Genomic DNA, 20,754 nt, shown 5'->3' on the forward strand with positions numbered 1-20,754 from the left:
GCTGCCCGAATATATGAGGCAGCGACTGCTTGAATATACATTAGGTGGCGGGTGCCCGCATATGCGCCCCACCTCGTATGCTTATCATGCCTTCAAATTAATCTGCTATCATTCAAAGTCATGAATTTAATGAAAAAGTTGGAATTTTTTTCCACTCAGTCTTATTATTATACTCTTTCTTAACATAACCGTTTAAACTATGATGTGTCTTTAACGGAAGAGCTCAATATGTACTTTTGTTCATAGCAGGGTCTCCAGGGAGGGAGAGAAGGGGGAATGAGAGAGAGAGAGAGAGAAAGAGAGAGAGAAGTAAGAGAGGAGAATAATTCTAATAATCATTGAAATTACTCAAACCATCTCGTCGATCATTAATCTCTCATACATTTTTTCGATTCTTTTAGCCAAAAATAATTGGAGTTACGCAGGAGCTGGTGACACAGGTGAGTTGTCTCAAAGGTTTCAGTGCAAACGATTATAAACACATCAAAACAATTCATAAAAGAATGAAAATGTATTAGTTAAATGCAATAATGTATATTCAGAATCTTGATTTCATATGAGTTGAATCGGCTCGTCAAAGATAACGCGTTTAAAGTACGTGACGTAGTTGTTATTGGATATTACTGTATGTCGCTTCCTATAATAATAAACAATGTTTTTTTTTAGTAATTACAATGTTGATATTATTGTGATGAAGATGATAATGATGATGATGGTGATGGTGATGATGATGGTGGTGGTGGTGGTGGTGGTGGTATTGATGATGGTGATGGTAGAGACAATGATGTTCATGGTGATGAAGATAATTGGTGATGATGATGGTGTTGATGACGATGATGATACTCATGGTGGTGATAATTGTGATGACATATGATTACGATGAGGAAGAGGAGGACCAAGTCATAATAATTCTGATAATGATGGTGGTGGTGGTGTTGGTAGTGGTATTTTTGACGGTAATGGTAGAAATAATTATGTTCATGATGATGCAGATGATCGTGATGGTGATGGTTTTGATGACGACGATGAAGATATTGATGGTGATGATGATTGTGATATGACGATAATAATTACGAAGAGGAGGAGGACCAAGTAATCATAATTCTGATGATGATGATGATGATGATAATGATGACGATAATGAGAAAGATAGTCAAAAGACTAAAGACAAATTCGTACGAAGCTTTAAATAATTTTATTTGCGAATGTCATGGACATCGTTATAATACTAATCAGCTTCAAAAACGCATTTAGAAAAATGGTCATTGTATATGTTAGACAAAACATGAAAATATCACATTACAAAACATTGAGATAAGCAATTATGCTACTTATTTTCCAGATCAAGAGTTTTGGAAAGACATCGACGGTTCATTCTGTGACGGTTCCTCGCAGTCGCCTATCAACATCGTCACAAAATGGACCCGGGAGATCGAGCGTGCTCCATTCAATCTTCAGTCGTACGACACCACCATAGATGCCACAGTGGAAAATAATGGTCATGCATGTGAGTTTTGTCAGTAAATGGCTTTACGCTACGTAACGACACAGCATTCGCCAGCGACAATATAAAAGTTGCTTACTTATACTTCCGTACACTTGCCTGTAATACCAAATCAGCTTCAACTCTGGACCCATGAACCCTAGAATCAACCTAAATCTCAATCTCCACCATAACCACAAACTTAAATTATCATTCAATTTGACAAAATATGGCTCTAATGGAGCATAATGTCGTATTACCAAAAAGATCGAAGGACTCTGAATAATGTGATTCAATTAAAAATAAACATTTTTTTTTCTTACGGTCACTAAACACCCTTAAATACTTTATGTAATATTGTTAATGATAAATCAAATTCCTTTGATTACACCTCTCTTTGCGGTGGTACATGTATACTTAAGGTAGCAGAGTGTAAGTGGGCATCGCGAAAAGCTCAGGCAATCTTCAAAGTCCCAACTCAAGACCTTAAAGTTTATCTGCCATACTTTACAGGAGGGATTAGACCGCTCTGCAAGGTCACTGGACAGGTGGTTATCTCATCAACTCAGCTCTCAGTTAACATAAGAAAAAGAGGATCATGGGGGACCAATGGTCACCGATTATGCATTGTTTGTTATATAGAGGGCGCAATTAGCTACCAGTAGTGCAGTAGGCCTTTAATGTCATTGTGGTTTTGCCCTCATCTCCAAAGAAGACTCAGGGCTTGGAGTAGCCTATGTATAGTCTTCCATCTCTGAACCACGAACTGTCTGATTGACCAAAATATTGAACATAGTCATCTTCTCATTTTTAGCAGGACAAATAACAGTGCTTTGATACAATATATATATGTAAAGCGCTTAGAGACATCACAGATGTAAATGCATCGTTTAACAATGTTAAATCTGAGATGCACGGCCCTACGTGTTATCAGTGCCTGTGTTATAGTGTTATATTGAAGCCCTAAACAAATCGCGCTTCAAAATAGAAGTGCCTCAAAAAAGTAAAAATGTTTGAGTGACCGGTTTTACCATACTCGTTTTCCCCAATAGACTGTAGTGTTAAAATTTGTAATTCCAATCATAAATATCTGATAATCAGACAGGCGATCGGCTTGTAAAAGTCATGAAGTTCCTGACTGACCTAAAGGTTTGTAATTATCATTGCAGAACGAGCTAAATCCAGGATTTTGTTTCAGAATCTGAGACAAAGTTACCCGGTCGATATATAAAAGGAAAATTATTATTATTATGTTCAGGATATTCGTCCAGAGGTGCGCAAAAAGTCCATGCATCCTTTATATTGAAAATTAAAAGTTTGTTTTCCATTTCGAAATTTGGATCATTTTAAGTTTAACTCACCTTCGTATGGCGTTACGCCCCTTTTTCATCCCAGTGGAAATCGAGGTCTCTAAAATGCCCGGAGAGGGTCATTACGATGTGACAGGTGGTGGGCTGAGCGGGACATTCAGAGCTGTCCAGTTCCACTTCCATTTCGGTTCTAACAGCATGCAGGGATCAGAACACACGATCGACGGAGAACGCTATCCCGCCGAAGTATGTACATGTATACACCTCTGGAATTACATCACAGTGGAGACCGACAGTCCACGAGACCGGCGATGTCGGTCAAGCGAGCCTTCAAAAGGCCTTTGAGACCGACATGTTGACCGTTTGTCTCGTGGACTTTGTCTCCTGCAGGACCGATTTATTTGGTCTCGTGGGCTATCGTTCTCGTGAACAATTTGTTAAGGTTTCAGATAATTGAATTTATACATGCCATTAAAAGGATTATACTTTTGACATTGTTTTCAGTCTAAGTATGTTATTAAACCCTCTGGATAAAGAGAGACAGAGGAAGGAGGACGATTTCATTCTTTTCATTAAGCCGTTTGTTTGTGTTACTTTTTAGCGCGATGAATTAGTCTCTTAATAATTCAATTTGGAAATTTCAGAGATAATTTTAATGAGGAGATTAAGGAGGGAGAATAATAGAACCAAGGGGTGGAGGAGGAGTTACCAAATAATGTAAATGTTGCGCTTGATATAATTTTGGAATATTGGAAGAAGGAAGGAATAATACGACTCTCCCCTCCCCCCCCCCCCCTTTCTCTCTCTCTCTCTCCCTCTCTACAGATGCACATCGTTCATTACGATACAGCATACAGCAGTGTCAGCGAAGCTGTAAAGAATAAAGGAGGTATCGCAGTACTCGGATTTTTCTTGGAGGTTTGTATTCTCTTACTGATGACAGCTAGAAGGGCTTAACTCTATGTTAAGACCCCGGCCCCATGCATGATTCACAGAACGATCATTATTATGAATATTAAAATATAAAAGGACTTGGATTATTATACAGTCATGAATTAAGCCCTTGTATGAATATGCATGAATTCTTTATACATAAAAAAAAAAACGATAACAAAATTAAACAAGAAAGCGCCGCATTAATCATGCTTCAATCTGTAACAAACTCCAAGTTGTCTATAATTATTGATGGGAAAATACTGATGAAATAATAACGTTAATGTAAAGTTGTTACGGTTATTATGATTCTGTTGTAATTATTAGTATATTCATTATTAACATTATCATCATTATCATCATTAATATTATCGTTATCAATTTTATTATTTCTGTTTACTTTTCACTTAATATCATTTCCAATACTTTTTACACACTTTATTTCATTATAAAGAAAAACTATAAACTGCCCTCAATTTACCATCATCCATTTTCAACATCTTCTAATCCTCTACAATACATAATCTGTAATATTCATCCCTCATTCGAGGAAAAAGATTTTTTATCTCATTTTCGATATCATCAGCAGCAGATGTCGTATAGATTAATAAATGACCACAGTGTACATTCGATCACGATGTACACTTGACTACGTTCAGCCTTAAACCCGAGAAAACGAACACGAGGCGATCGATACGCTACGCTGCATTTGATACCAGAACCATATGTACATAATTCGTCATATTTTCTGAAATTACATCTGCCTTCCGATTTTTCACTCCAATCTTACCCCTCCCCCCCCCCAAAAAAAAAAGGGGGGGGCGGGGTGGGGGTGGAAAAACAAGGGATCATGAATCACGTTCTGTATTTTGTATTTGTGTGTTTCTCTTTTTTTTTTGACAGATAAATATATAAATATTTTCGAAGAATTTTATTGCATTTAAAAAATCTGAAATCTCGTCTGATCAGAACCATTGCATTATACTACCCTTCTGGCTCTACACAGAGCTGTTCTTTCCAAAGGCTGTTATTATTGATATTATTACTACTACTACCTTTTCTTCTACCACTACTACTACTACTATTAGGCCTACTACTACTTGTAATACTACTATCAATACAACGACAGCAACAACAGCACCAAAAACGACAACTTTACAACAGATATTGCTATAACGACGACAACTACTACTATAATCATGACATACCTTTTCTGGTATGTTGAATGAATCTAGTCATCTGACTGGTCGAAATTGGAGTAGCCATAACCGCCTACCGGTCAATAGTTTTTTAAAAGATGCCCATTGTGCCGGATAAATAAATGTTGGTGAGATCCCCATTCGTATACGTTTAAAAAGTTTCTTTGTGTGAGTGCGGATACCACATACAGTGCAGTGTGTGTGCGATTCCCGAATGATCGTAATATTTAGCTTCTTTTAGGCAACTTTCTAGTGAAGATTTACAGACAGTGTGTCAGATTTTCTTTGATGTTTTAACTCAACAAAAGGATAAGGTAAGAATTCTTTGTAAATTTTGTTGTGAATTCGGTATATAAAAGATATATCGACTGTTTTAATATTCGAAGCATAGCTGTTTCTATACTGACTCTCGGGAACGTTACATCCTGGTAATTATGACCCCTCGGCGCGCCGCCCGCTCTGGCGCGACACGGGGTCATATCAGGATATAATGTCCTCTTGAGCTATTATATCTATACTAGAATGTGCTACACTACACACTGTACTATTACACCATTCTTTAAAACGTTTTAGAGTTTTAATGACGAACAGGGGCGGCGAATTGTTTTCATGACCGGGGGGGGGGGGGGGAGGGACGAATTGCGAGGGAATGGCGTAATGATCAAAACCTTTTTTTTTGGGGGGGGGGGGGGGCGCGGGGCAGAAAAATAAAGCCGCATCACCACCACTCTTACGTGTTACATGCAGGCTCCGCAGAACGTTTTTTTCAAAGTGGGGGGGGGGGGGGGGAGGCTAAATAATTTCCGATCTGGTAGAGCGTAGCGTAAATTGGCGTGGGGTCAAGGGCGGAGCCCCGGAAGAGCAGGGGTTTAAGGCATTTAATTACGGTCAGATGAGCACCCATGGGCTCGCCTTAGGGTCCCTGGTGGGGTCCACATATGGAAACGTTTGCTTGTAATTGTCTCATAAAAGAAGTTGACCACAAACTGTATCCCACACGATGTTGATTGCTCAGGGGTCACGGGCCACTGGCTTCATCGGGCAGGTAGTTCCATTATGTGAATGGGTAAATTAACTATTACAAAAAAGGGAGGACAAATCAAATTGTACAAATAGGGACACACATTGTTTTATTGTGCAGAACATACTCTTTTATTGATTTACTTATTGCATGAAACTATAAAAACCAAAATTCATTTTGTATTCTAACAATTGGAGTACAAAGAATAATAACAGGTGAATGAAATGCATAAACACCACAAACACCTGGGGAGGAAGCATTCATAAATTTGAATAATTTAGTTGATAAACGACTCCGATGAAACTATAAAACCAAAATGTTATTTGCGTTCTGGAAATTGGAGTACAAAGAATGATAGCAGGTGAATTAAATGCTTCAACAACATAAACATCTGAGAAGGAAGCATCCATAAATTTGAATAATTTAGTTGATAAACGACTCCGCATGTGGACGTTTGGTGGAGCAGAAAGTAGTGGATTCTCAACAACACGAACCCATTTAACAGAATGTCGGAACTTAAATTAAATTTGGCGCGGTTGGAAAATGCATCTTTCTACCACGCGACTTTAATGGTACGATCCAGTAAAATAAAACAGTAAAATGGCTCTCATTTAAAAATTACTCATTAAATAAAACCCAAAACTTCAGTGATATCAGACGAAATATGTTATATCTTACTAATAATTACAAAAGTTGTATAAACATTGTGAAAGTGTAGCATTTTACGATAACAGACACTGATTTAGCGAGGACAGGCGCGGATCCAGGATTTCTTAGGGGAGGGGGCCCAACTTTTTTTTTTTTTGCTCCCGAAAATTTGAAAATCGCGCCGGCCGAAAAGTCGCTCAGTGGGGGGGGGGGGGGGGGGGGTACAGAGCACAATTTTTTTTTTTTTTTTTTTTTTTTTTTTTTTTTTTTTTTTTGCTCCCGAAAATTTGAAAAACGCGCCGGCCAAAAATTCGTTCAGTGGGGGGGGGGGGGGGGGGGGGGGGGGGGTAGTGAGCACATTTTTTTGATTTGCACCCCCCCTCCCCCCTTGAGCGCCAGGGGGGGGGCCCAACCCCCCAAAAAGGTAAAAATCACGTGATTTTACATGATTTTTTTCTCAAGGGGGGGGGGGGGGCCCGGGCCCCCGGGGGCCCCCCCCCCCTGGATCCGCCACTGAGCGAGGATGACGTCATTAGTGCGCTTGCATCAGGGAATTCAAGGTCAAAAGGTCAATTTAGACGCTGATAAGTTATTGGTCAAGCCTTTTTGTTTCCCTTATTCCGACAAAATTATAAAATCAATCAAAACAAGTTTAATACCAGAAGAAAGCTAACGATTAATATTTTCATTAACCGCTTGCCCCAAAGTCGCTGGACCACAGCGAAACGAGTGAGAGCTTGCGAGAGCGGCCAAAGTGTGATTGAAACTCGCTATTTGCTCTTCTCCAACGCAAAAAGAGACGACATTGTGCTGGATAAATGTATTTTTTCCGACAAAAGTACAGAAAATTTGCATATGGTATTTTTACATTATACTTTATGAAATGTTACCCGAGTGACTTCTGGGCGCCCAATGCTGGAAAGAAACGTACATTTAAGAAAACCTCACTTTTTCATGGAAAAATGCTTATTTGTTCTATGCACGCAAGTCAGATTGAGCGGATGATACAACGTATCCATATGGGGGCGGAGCCCCTGCAATCTCAGGGGTTTTAGGCATTTAATGAAGTTCGGATGATATATATTTTGATACCTTATTATTTTGTGACACTGGCAGGTCACTATTTTTTTCTTTCTTTCTATTTCTCTTCAACATACTTTTCAAAAAAGTAGGTGGAGCTTGAGCCCCCCCCCCCCCTCCCGTGCCCCGCCGTTCCGTGGGCCCTGACATGTAGGCTTCTAAATAAACATTTTTTTTCCCACACTGTAAATTTGGGAATTTTTCATTGTCCAACAAACGCACAAAAAATATAATATACATAAAAGTGAGGAAAAAAATCATTCAAAATCATGTTATTTATAAGCAACATTTGTAAATCTTTGGTATCGAATTAGAAATAAACCACGTTTGACTTTTATTAGAGGGACTGCCCCCAACCCACCAGTGTGTTGCAAATTTTCAAATTGTTCCGGAGGACGATTCCCCCCCCCCCTGAAAAAATTGAGGTCCCGGGATCGCCGCCCCTGATGGTGTCACAATAATGCTAATATTGATAATTCTCTTAATTAATATATTCCCTCTTTAGGTAGATGATGATGATAACTCTGCACTGGATATAATACTGGACCAAGCCAGTAACCTCATGCGACCTCGTAAGTGAGATACACTGTTCTATTTAAAAATGTTCAATACAGCCAATACGTATTAATCAATAAAAGGCTTTAATATTTAACAGTATTGGATATAGTACAATACTAAATCTAATACTGTTAAATATCAAAGATTTTCTGCAATGATTGCAGAATGAAAATAGAAGACAATTAAACATACATAAATGAAGAAATAAACAACAACACATGAGTGAATGAATAAAATAAAGAAAAAAGAAGGAAAAGAGAAAAAAATGGGTAAAAATTAAGGAAGAACTATGCACTGCATGATCGAAAGGGGATATCACTTTTAGGGCCTACGTAGGCCAATACATGTATATGCTAGACTGACAGTTTTTAATTGGCTCTTATAATTCACATATTTTGCATAATCTAAAGATATCTAATCACTTCTCAACTTTGTCTTTATCAGATACGCATCAAGAGATGGCAGGTTTCACACTTTCTAACTTGCTACCATCATCGCTAGATAAATTCTGGCGATATGACGGTTCCCTGACTACCCCTCTATGCAACGAAGTCGTGACCTGGACTCTCTTTGAAGACACCATCAAAATTTCAAATAATCAGGTAAGTGATCATAATTATATATCTGCAGTCGAGTGAATATTTATATTCCATTTATGATACAATGCGGGGAATATACATTTATTTATGGATGATATAGTAAAACTATTCAAATGACGTGTCAAATGCAGTTGTCATTTTTAACGAATTCACTGGAACGCTTTATCTTTCACAAAATGAAGTCGATTTTTAAATCTATTAATGAATGAGAAAAAAATATATTTTTGTATAAAACTCGCATTATTATTATCAGCGGGAAATTTAGATACTAGGGTGGAGCGCCATATCATATGAAAGTCGCTTTGTACAAAAGCGAAATTCAAAAGACAAAGTGCAAACAATTCGTTGAGTAACTCGCGTATTTGCCAATTTACTTCTAATCATTGATTGGTAACCTGACACATTAGTCGAGTCAATATACGGTAAAAATACACCCCAACCCCAAAAATATTTATGTCAAATAACTCAACACCCTTAGCCTGTATTTTGCTACCAAGACGGAGTCCATCATTCGTATTTGTTCCACTTAATAATTGTCCAATACGAAGGCATAGATGATTTTTTTTTTTCTTGGTGCAATTTTTTTTGATTTTGTACGATTCTTGGTTTAAAAATGAACAATGTAAAGGAATAGTTTGTACTTTACAATTCTTGCCAACCATTTGCATTTCTGCCCCTTAATAACTATCTCATATATATAACAAAAAGCACATTTGTATATTTTAATTTTGTTTAATTTTGTTTAATTCAACCGAAAAATATTTATGTAAAATAACTGGACACCCCTAGCCTGTATCTTGCTACCAAGACGGAGTCCATCATTCGTATTTGTTCCACTTTATAATTTTCCAATACGAAGGCATATATGATTTTTTTTTTTTTTTTTTTTTTTAATTGAAGGCTCATTATTATTTTCCTTAAAAAAACATATGAAATAATTTGTACTTTATTGATTCATTCAAACATTTGAGTTTCTTCTGTTATCATTGTCACATTGAGTGATGTTATACCCTTGTTACTCTCTAAATTTGAAAGTCTTATTTTTAAATCTTAAAGTCTTACTTTTAAATCTAACAGAGACTGATATTAGTGACGAACCCTTTGGATTTAAAATAAGTCTAAGCTAAGACTTGAAATTTAAGTCCCTGAAAAGGTTTAAAATTTAAGTCAATTGGATTTATATTTCAAGTCTTTTAATATTTATTTTAAACCTTTCTTGGATTCATTTCAAAAATAAATCTAAGCTAAGACTTAAAATTTTAAGTCCCTGAAAGATTTAAAGTTTAAGTCAATTGTATTTATATTTCAAGTCTTTTAGATTTACTGGTCTAGCTAAGCCATTAGAACCATTTGGTAAAACTTCCAACCAATTGAACGGCAACAACACTTCAATACTGGTACGTCTGTATTATCAATGTAAAGGCATCGGTAATAAGTAGACTTATACATAATTAAATTAATCGAATTTTTTTTCATATACTTGTATTTTATTGAAATTATTTTAGTTCATAGTTAATGTTTCCCTATTCATGTTTAATTAAATGGAATTCATACGAAGTAGCGAAATGTCCTAATAACTTGTAATTTATATTTGTAGTATTTTCGAAATGAATTGCATATACCTAAATCATCAGTATTAAGAAATATGCTGTAAATTCAGAAAAATTGTTAAAAAAACATAGATCTGCACGCACCCCATATTCAATATGCAAATTAATTGGTGTCAGCTGGTTCAACTGGAAATATGCCAACAGTCAGTCATCAACAGGTGCAACTGGAAATATGCACATCTTATTGGCGAGAAGTTTAAGTCTTTCCAAGATTTATATCTAGAAGCTGGTTTCGATAAAACTTTTAGTCGAATTCCCAATTTATTAAGTCTTAAAGACTTGAAATATTTTAAGTCTCAAAATGGATTTAAAATTTAAGTCCTAGAAATTAAGAGAGTACTTGTCACAGTGTATTTATGTAGTGATCTCCCATGAGTACAAGTCGGAATGGGGGACCTTCACGGTTTCGGTGATTTAGTTTGCCTGCCCCATTCCTGGCAACTTGTAAATGCTCATGGGAATCACGATGATTTTCATCCTTTGTTTTGTATGATTTGTTCTTCTATGTAATCCTCTGTATACACTTTGTTTTGCCGAATAAATAATAATAATAATAATAATAACCCCAAATTGAAACAAAAGGTTTTTCAAAGGTTTCTAGTAGTATTCGACCTCAGGAATAACATACTAAAAGTATATGAAAATCGAAGGTTCAAAAAGCTGTTATTTTCAAGATGGCGTCCAAGATGGCCGCCGATACCTAAAAATGGCCATAAATCACTTATTATCCATCCTAGAGACATAATTTTGGTGTCTATTCCATGGTTGGGGGAAGAGGTCAGAGAATCCATTTAGACAAGTTTGAATGTTTTTAGATGGTCTAGGAAACCCCGAGATCCAAGATGGCGTCCAAGATGTCCGCCGTTAACTAAAAAAAAAAAAACATATTAAGAGGTGTCTATCTTATGGTTTTCGGGCGGAGAATACATTAAAATGAGGAACTGAACTTGTAACAGCCATGAGAGATGAGAGTCCCGAGTTTGCATCGCTTGTTGATCAGGCCGAGGTGTTGGCAAGCGAAAGAACTTTGGAGACACGAACACATCTGATCTCATGGCTACGATCAAACAGGAAATTGACAAGAAAAATAAGGAACTGCAAGAGAGGTCTAAGACCAGTCAGTTGTGGCTAAACCATCAGAAGATGATACAAGTTGTTAGAATGATGATTACCGTAGATCGCATAGATCTAGGGCATTTCGATTACATGAAGACAGTCTAGCTGCACATTAATATGCGCAAAAAAGAGGGGCCTTGAAACCAAACATCCTGGCACCTACAAAAACTTCACTGATGGATACCATGTAATTCGTCGTTCCTACGTCAAATGCCCCGCCGATAGTTATCACGCCGACAGTTCTGGGCTGGCCTCAGCTCTGATCTTGTAATAGAACAGACCTTGATGAGAGCACGTGGTAGTGGCACGACTGAGGAACAACGCTCAGTATGCGGGTAAGTGGGTAAGCCTGAATCCGATGACCGGGGTAATAATATATCTGTAAAGCGCTTAGGCACATCGTTGGATCGGTGTATTGAGCGCTATATAAAAAAAAATCGGATTATTATTATTATTAGTAGTATGGACTATGTCTATGCCTGTGACCTCAGAGTCTAACAGTGCAATGAAAGAGTTCACAAACCTCTCATTTACCACCAGTGAGCAGCACAAGGACTTAAGTGAAGCAATGATCAAGAGAGACACATCTGAGGTGTCGAGGATCAACGAAAAGCTTGCAGCCTGCACACCATTTTCTCCAGATCCTTCGTTAAGAAATGTGGTGAATGGTGTAGTGGCTTCATCAGAAGTGAATGCACATGAATATGTGTCAGTTGGAAAGAAAGTCATGGCAAACATGATTGGACATGCTGTTTCCACAGTCTCATTCCAAGGGAAAGACAGATCTACGATTCTACGAAACTATGCTCCGGTGACAAATCCTCTGCAAAAAGCGACAAATGCTCCGCGACATTTGCTCTTACGACACTTGCTCTGGCGACAATTGCTCCACCGAATATTTCTCCGCCGACGATTGCTCCGCATGAAACGATAAATGCTTCTCGAAAGACAGTTACTCCGGCGATATTTGCTCCTACGACACTTTTCCGCCGACATTTGCTCCGATAACATTTTGCTCTGCCCCCAAATTGCCCCGTAAAACAAAAATGCTGCTACGACAATAATTATTGCTCCTCCTCAAAATTACCCCATTGAAGACATGCTCCCCGACGTATCAGAAATGATGCTAGCTCCGCCGACGGTACAATTTCTCTCTGTTCCAAAAGTGCATTTGTCTTCCATGGAGCAATTTTCTTTTTTTGAGGAGCGACTGCCGGAGGAGCATAATGACGTCGGAGCAAATGTCACGGAGCAATTGTCGCGTTTTTCGGAGTAAATGTCGGGGGAGCATGTGTCATGGATTCCATTGATTTGCTCATGTAAAAACGCACTCGAAATGACGTCTTGCTTGCAATGTATACAACAGCTATAAGGCTTTACAAAAAAAATGTTGTATAGCCCTTTGCGACCGAACCAAAAATCTTTAAATCCACGGTCGGCATTTTATTTAAAAAGAAACTTTAAAACCACAGAAAAAGTGTTTAATGAAGAAAAAATATGTTTGAAAGAATTCAAAACTGAAAAATGTCAGCCCAAAGAGAAGAAAAAAAGCACACACGCAAAAAATTGACCATTTGACCCAGGTGCTGGCACCTAATGAGCAACATCTTTTGTTTTTGGCCTAACTTATATTATATGCTATGGAATCCCGTTTAATACAGACATTTATTCAAGTAAAAGTTTTAAAAACTGATTTTTTTTTTCTTCTTACGATGCCTTTCTTGTGTTGATCTCGACAGCTGAACATCACGCGGACACTGATGAGCGATGCAATCGATGAGGCGGGCTACGAGATGCCCATGGAAAATAACTTCCGTGACATTCAGAGCCGTGGCATACGCACAATATACGCCGTGACCGCTGACGACGACTATGGCATGAGTCCGACGCCTACAGCTTCAGCAGGAAAATCGGCTCCAGGAGCGATGATTGTTCTTGACGCTTTTCTTGTAGCCATGGCTTTGAGATTTTAATCCTGGTGTTATAATACTTACCACACGACAACGTCATTCAGACATAGCAAAAATGTATTCTGTAGCGCTTCCTCTAAAAGCAAAATGGTTTATTTCATTAGTTGAAGTAAATTGTCTGAAGCTTAAAATCTTCCCAAAGAAAAGTAAAACAATTTTACAGAATGAAGACGAACCGTTTATCACCCATGAATCTAAATGTTGTAAACAGATCTAATGAAGAATCTAAGAGTCAGCTAAAACAGGACGATTCTTCAAAAAACATTATCAAGGTATAATCCGAGTAACTTATTTCAGTAAACTTGTTGAATGTTTGATGTCCTTCAAAAGTATTATAACAGTTATAACAATGAAATAATGGATGATGGTTATGAATGTTACTGCTCAGATTATTTCGATGAATCAATAAAAAAAATTAAAAAAAAAAAAAAAAAAAAAAAAAAAAAAAAATCGATTTTAAAAATCAGACATAAGTATATTTAAAAGTATTTATATGCCACTATTTCACGATATAATGAACAAAATAAACTTGAGGGAATATACATCTCGATCGGTAGATCCCTTGTCAGTTGTTAGATAAGCCTGTAGCAAGCTTCAGTCTTCTTTGTTAACTACCGGTTTACATATGAAAGTATTTATACATTTTATGTTTACAGCTTTGAAGATCACTGGACGAGTAGAATGAAATGTTTAATTATGGTTATCGTATATTATTGCCATATTATTAAAAAATTATATTATGAAGCTGCATGTAGTGCTGTGTATCAATATCCCTTTCTACTTGTGTTAACCACATCCCTCTTGTGCAATATAGTACTTGGAGGATCATGCTTATACTTGAGGATAAGCTAGAACTGGCTAAATCTACAATAATCGTATAATTATGCTGCTTGGAACAATATGTAAATACATGTATAGTACTACTATTGAAACATGGCATTGTGCATGACCTTACTTCCAAAGGTCAATATCATCATACACATGTATTCATGTACTAATGTCTAAAAGTATGATATTCCAGTACTATGGACTTTTCTACCTTTTTTGTCAGGAAACATATTCAACATGCAATAGTATTTGCACCCGTTCGCAGCTGATCATTGCATCATTAGGTGGGCCAAACTGGCATTTAAAAACGTAGGGTTAGGGTAAGAGTTGTGACAGCGTTTTAGCTCGGTGCAGGTTAGATAGTAAAAGTTATGATAAACCACCTTCGTGCATCCGGGTCAATGTATACAATAGCACCCCATTGATGTACAAAACATATTATGTTGTCGTGTGTAGAAAATACAAACAGTTTCAAGTGTGTTTAAGAATGTGTAAGCAAACTGGGAATGTTATAACCTCAATTATTTACAAGTAATTTATAATAATTATATATACCTATACGCCTTTCTATTACCTTAATTGGATACTTTATTAATGTTATAGGGCATTGTAACTGCAATAACTGTTGGTATGTATAATGTATAGATGGATGATTTCATTAAATCATGTCTGTGGTTAGTGTGCAAATTACATGGACAATTAAAATAATATCTAATACAAATATTTGTTTGTTGACGTTGTATGAAATCACTATAAAATTAAATATTAAAGGACACTTTATTGTTGTGTCTTTTTTTTAGGTTAAGAGGTTAAGACCGGGCATGGTGGCTCAGTGGTTAGGTAGCCCGCCTCATGAACGGCGGGGGGGGGGTCGTGGGTTCGAACCCCGGCCGAGTCATACCAACGACTGATAACAATGGAACCTTCTGCCTTCTAGCTAGGCGCTCAGCATATTAGATTGGAGAAGGGTAGTAATAACATATTATGTTATGCAGGGCCCGCTGGAAGAGTAGTTTCATAACTGAAAGTGGCTACCTTGGGTAAATAAAACGTTATTATTATTATCATTCTTCTTCTTCTTCTTCTTCTTCTTCTTCTTCTTCTTCTTCTCTTATTATTATTATTATTATTATTATCATTATTGTTATTATAATTAGGAGAAGAGGGCTGAGGGCCAGGGGGGGGGGGTGAGAAGAGACCAGGATAAACAATGAAATCTGAACAAATGGAAAGCTGAAGTTCAGAGGTTTCAAATAAAATAAGGCACGAAATGAGAAGAGAAAGGGATGGAGTTAGAGGTACATGTAATGAGTGACACAAAGAGAGAGAGAGAGAGAGAGGGAGAGAGAGAGAGAGAGAGAGAGAGAGAGAGAGAGATGAAAGGGGGAGGGTGTAAGGAAAAAGGGGTATACTGGGAGCAAGGAGATACAATGCATTATTGCAATGTGTCTGAAATATCACATACACAGAGGCGTTGCATGGAGGAATTTTGAATGTGGGGGTAGATCCTCACTTATTAAGGGCACATTTTTGTTGAAAAAAGGGTCAGGCGTAGGCATATACGGGTAATATTCACCGAGAAGGATCGAGGGGGGGGGGGGTCGTATCTTGCTCGAATATCAAATTTCCCGTATTGCAATTCTGCGAGCTTGCAACACTGGACAAATTAATTTCATCCATGGTTCCACGGTTTCTGTGTCAGAAATAATGTATTACCTTACGTTCACCACTCATGTGCATGACCCCTTTTTCAACAAAATAATGTGCGCTTAATCATTGTGGATCTACCCCACATTAAAAAATCACCTGTTCATGCAACGACTCAGACTGTGAAGGTGATATTTCAGACACATTGCAATAATGAGGTCCTTTGTCAATATTCAATATTATGTTTCTCACCTTCAGAATGTCATGCAGAAGTTGACGGTTGCATGGTTATAGGGTAAAGATGCAATGTTCTGTCACAAGGTGTCGCTACGCTATAGTGACACAGGCAACACTGATTGTGTAATGGGGGGGGGGGGGTAACCGCTTAAATTACTTTTTAGTCCTCTCATTGATAAGTTTACATAAGGTTTGGAGGATGGCACAAAACACTTCGTTGTATATTTCTTGTTGAAACGCTATACAAATATATGACATAGTCATGAATGTGATTTCTATTATTTGAACAAATGTGCGCGTCACCATGGTAGGACTTGTCTTCAAATCTTTATGAGTTGATAATGAGAAATGTTCCCATAACCCGTGCATCGTAATTTGGGATTAAACTCATCTTGATTTTTAACCAATCAGAATCGCGTATATGGATTGATAATTTATCGCAGTTTTCTCAGAAGTTTTCATATCACTAAAAGCCACCAAGAAGAATTTTCGACTTTAAAATGTATAAAAATAAAGTTATACTGTTTAATCAGGGATATAATGTTTATCTTTGTTATAAATTGTCTTTTAAATGCCATAAATTCATTTTTCCATTATGGTGTTATCTGGGGCATTATATCATTTGGGCTTATAATGATGCTACAACACATTTTATCACGTTTTAATTACAAGGCAGTGTAGAGATTATCAGATGGGGGTACGGGATTAAATTTGTATCACAATTTTCAAATGAAAAATGTTATTGAATATCACATAATATGCTGCTCCATAACTGAAGCTTATTGGAAGATTATAGGTAAGTATATCTTTCTTTCTTGAATTCTTGCCCACAATTATACAACTTCCACACAACTGCACCAGGAGTGTCATTTTTGACAGACATGGCGCATTATAAATGTTCACTATTATTATTATTATTATTATTATTATATATGTTTTTTCACCTGGCAACAATTAGTGGTTTGACAAACTACTACTTGTTGTAAATTCACTTCCTTTTATTCGTAGATGGCGTTAGCACGATGGCATCCCATCACCCACCTCATAATGTCTATGTTTGCTTAGAAATAATACAGCAGGTTTATTAAAGCAAAATCTTAGACTGGCAGGTTATGAGGGCACTTAGTTAAAGAAAGGGGGTGTGCGCCCCCTATAGGTCTGCCTTTGAGACTCGAATTACGAACTGCATTTCGAATAACCTTGGAATATATTATGCGTCCAAAAGTAAGTGCAAACCCGTTGGATAAAAATGTTACCATTTCCAAGATGGATTAAAAGTGCCTTTGGGTTTTCCAAGCTCATCTCAATCTCAAAATGCCATTTGCGAGGGATTCAAACGTGCATTTGTTAGAATGAATTTTAAAGGAGTTATTGAACTTCATTTTTGCAAAAATGAGTAGTTATATTGTTCCGCTGAATAAAACAGAACCTGTCCTCAGGGGCGTACGCAGGGGGGGGGGGGGGGGTTGGGGGTTCAAACCCCCCCTTTGTTTTGTTTTTTGTTGCCAGGTGAAAAAAAAAAATTATGCCCACGGCTAACGTAAAGTGACCTTACCCCCCCCCCCCCCCCCCCCCAATGAGTAAAAATGTCAAATTTTCAAATTCCGAGACCAAAAAAAAAAAAAAAAGTGTCCGCTTACCCCACCCCCCCCCCCCCCCACTGAACGACTTTTCGGCCGGCCCGATTTTCAAATTTTCGGGAGCAATATATTTTGGGCCAGATTTTAAACCCCCCCCCTTGAAAAAATCCTGCGTACGCCCCTGCCTGTCCTAAACGATTTTGAAAGACTTCCAGGCAAAAAAGACCTTCTTTTAGAAGATCATCGGTTAAACAAACTCTTTTATAAGAAGATCATTAATTTTGGCAAAAAATATTATCGTCTGTTGGATCAAAAATGGGTCTCTTTTGAATATTCCTTATTAGATGAGTTGATTGGTGAAATAGATTTGTACGGATATGATGAGTTGATTTGTTAATGATCTCTCTAATGAAAGAAAAATAACAATTTGTTTGTATACTTCATGTTTCTCTTACAATATCTGAAAAAGGGAAGATTTCAGTCAGTCAGAGAACATCTTGATTTGGAAATGGGAATTCAATTCAGTCAGTCTTACAATAAGAATTAATCTATTGGAATCAATACTTCAAAAAAATATTTAAACAAAAAATAATAATAGTGGGTTCTTGTATAGCGCACATGTCTGTTAAACGTGACACTCCTGGCGCTCCCGATTATTACCCCAGCTTTAGCTGTGCTGCCATTGCGGCGCTCTAGCATTTCAAAGAATTAGTTCCTGCCAGGTGCCCATTTACATCACCTGGGTTGAGTGTGGCAAAGGTAGATCAAAGTCTTGCCAAAGGAGATTAGTGCCGCGGCGGGACTCGAACCGCGGACCTTGTGATCGACAGTCCGGTGACATATCCACTCGATCACGAGTGAAAGATAATTAATTAATTACTACAGTCATCTTAATTAAGTTTCCGTTTCGGATGCATATAAAGGGATAGTTGAATATTTGTATCAGACCGCAAATGCCTTCAAAGTTCATGGTTATTGCTCTAATTCTAATTTATGAGATTTCTAGTGCTCTTTTAGGACCTAAAATTGCTTTGAAGGTAATTGTAGACCCCAAAATGTTTGAAATTTAGCCAATATGATCATACTAATTCAGCTCCACTTAAAAAAAAATACGGTTACCGTTGATTAATTATTGATTATAATTATATCCAACACGAAAAAGCCACACAAAAAAAAAATATCGGCAATGGCTGGAATAAAACGTAGTAGGCGCTATCTCGTTTTTTCAACCGCTGGTTCAAATTATTGTGGGGCTCCACTAATATTAGAAATCGTTATGTTTATGGATATGTCAGCCGTCTCTGATGATTTTGTCATTTAAATTGTATGTTCTTTCAAATTTGACACTCACTTTTTAATTATCTCACATAAAATTATTTTGTGTAGCGCCCTTTGCGACAAAACTCAACTATCCCTTTAAGTTTCATCGCTAAGCAACAAACATATAAAATAATTCTCATGCAGTTAAGTTAACTTCTGATCAATCATCATAATTGTGTGTCCTTATGACTGCGTATCACAAGGAGGAAATAATTGAAGTACGTAAAACCGTGAATTTAGACATCATTTTTTAAAACTGTACTCATCTTAATCTCGACTTACTCGAATGCGATGCGCTTTTCTACACTTATGTTAAACAACTGGCGCTAAGTAAAATTCGCGTATATTAATTGCTTTACAGAATAATGCAAATGTAATCAATTATTAGTGCGTTAATAAGAATGCACCGGTCAATTAATAACTCAAAGATTTAATTACAGACTCAGGGTTGGTGATGTGCGTTTGACCATACAGTACTCGCATAAAAACAAATTATGGAAAAAGATGTCTCAGATAAAGGGCATCCAAATTATGGAATGTAATCAGGAAATCTTTATCTGTATACACATTCACAGCTCAACAATTTAAGAAGTATGTTATCTACCTTGACTGGACAGATCCTCTTATTACCCAAATGTACCCATACTGTCTGTTCTCGTATATCTCATGTACTTAATTGTTTATTTCGTTATCTCTTGTATATTTCATGTATTTAATTGTTTATTTCTTTGCTTGTTTCTTGACATGATTTGTAACTGTTTTTATATGTGTGTGGACCCCTTTGAAAACCAAATTAAGTTGAAATGGTAATCTACCCCACATGTGGAACTATTATTTTGAAACAAATTAGTGCAAAGGTGAAACGACCTTAGCAAACAGCCTTTCACTATCTGGAGACTCAAACGAAAGCGTGTTGCATTTTTATTTTAAAAAACTGTTATGAAAACTCAGACTTTTTATTGCATAAAAATGTGTAAGTATGGAAACGAAATATGGTCTTTCTTTTCTGTGGTATGAAATTAAATATTTACAATTTGACAGATGTTTTTTTCAATTTGGGTGGATACAACATACGGGCAATTTCAACCAAAAAAATCTGTTGATTTTGTTCCTCTGAGTGACAAATAGCAAAATGTAATTATTATTTTGTTTATGTAATGAGGTGTGTCTATCTAGATATTGAAAAACAGAGGAGGGGCGAAACTACCGCACGTGCAGTATCAGAGGAGGGGGTCGATTCGAAAATGGTATAAGAGGCACTCACATACTACCGATAGAATTATTTGTATACATTAAAAATGATTCATTTTTTATCAATTTTCTTGGGGGGGGGGTATCCCGGTCCCTGACAATGTTAGCTGTGACGCCACTGCATGAAGATGTATTCAATCTTTTCTTTCTTTCTTTTTTCTTCTTGCATTTCCCTACTTTTCATGAACGGTGACTATTTCCCCAAACACTCCTGAAGATGGGTCCCTTGTCCTTCCAAACTCAATGGGTCTAGGTGATCCTGCATGAAGTTAGTTGTAGCAGGCCCTATATATTGAGAATCTGTATTATCTGATGCAGACGAGATCTGTATCGAAATGACAATGTTTATCTAGTCCCATCAACA

General features: G+C 37.1%; 1 protein-coding gene across 1 annotated transcript in view; it reads left to right on the forward strand.

Moving 5' to 3' along the window:
• LOC100891441 (putative carbonic anhydrase 3) overlaps positions 1 to 13,934 on the forward strand; it is a 36,953-nt gene extending 23,019 nt beyond the window's left edge. Inside the window, exons 2-8 of the mRNA XM_003725490.3 lie at positions 402 to 440; positions 1,343 to 1,507; positions 2,879 to 3,039; positions 3,619 to 3,711; positions 8,180 to 8,246; positions 8,677 to 8,834; positions 13,297 to 13,934. Coding sequence (XP_003725538.2) covers positions 402 to 440; positions 1,343 to 1,507; positions 2,879 to 3,039; positions 3,619 to 3,711; positions 8,180 to 8,246; positions 8,677 to 8,834; positions 13,297 to 13,530 — 917 coding nt within the window. The 3' untranslated portion in view covers positions 13,531 to 13,934. The remainder of the gene's footprint in view (positions 1 to 401; positions 441 to 1,342; positions 1,508 to 2,878; positions 3,040 to 3,618; positions 3,712 to 8,179; positions 8,247 to 8,676; positions 8,835 to 13,296) is intronic.
• Positions 13,935 to 20,754: the final 6,820 nt, after the last annotated feature.

This window comes from Strongylocentrotus purpuratus, unplaced genomic scaffold, assembly GCF_000002235.5.
Source record: "Strongylocentrotus purpuratus isolate Spur 01 unplaced genomic scaffold, Spur_5.0 spur5_scaffold_7, whole genome shotgun sequence".
NCBI classification, from domain to species: Eukaryota; Metazoa; Echinodermata; class Echinoidea; order Camarodonta; family Strongylocentrotidae; genus Strongylocentrotus; species Strongylocentrotus purpuratus.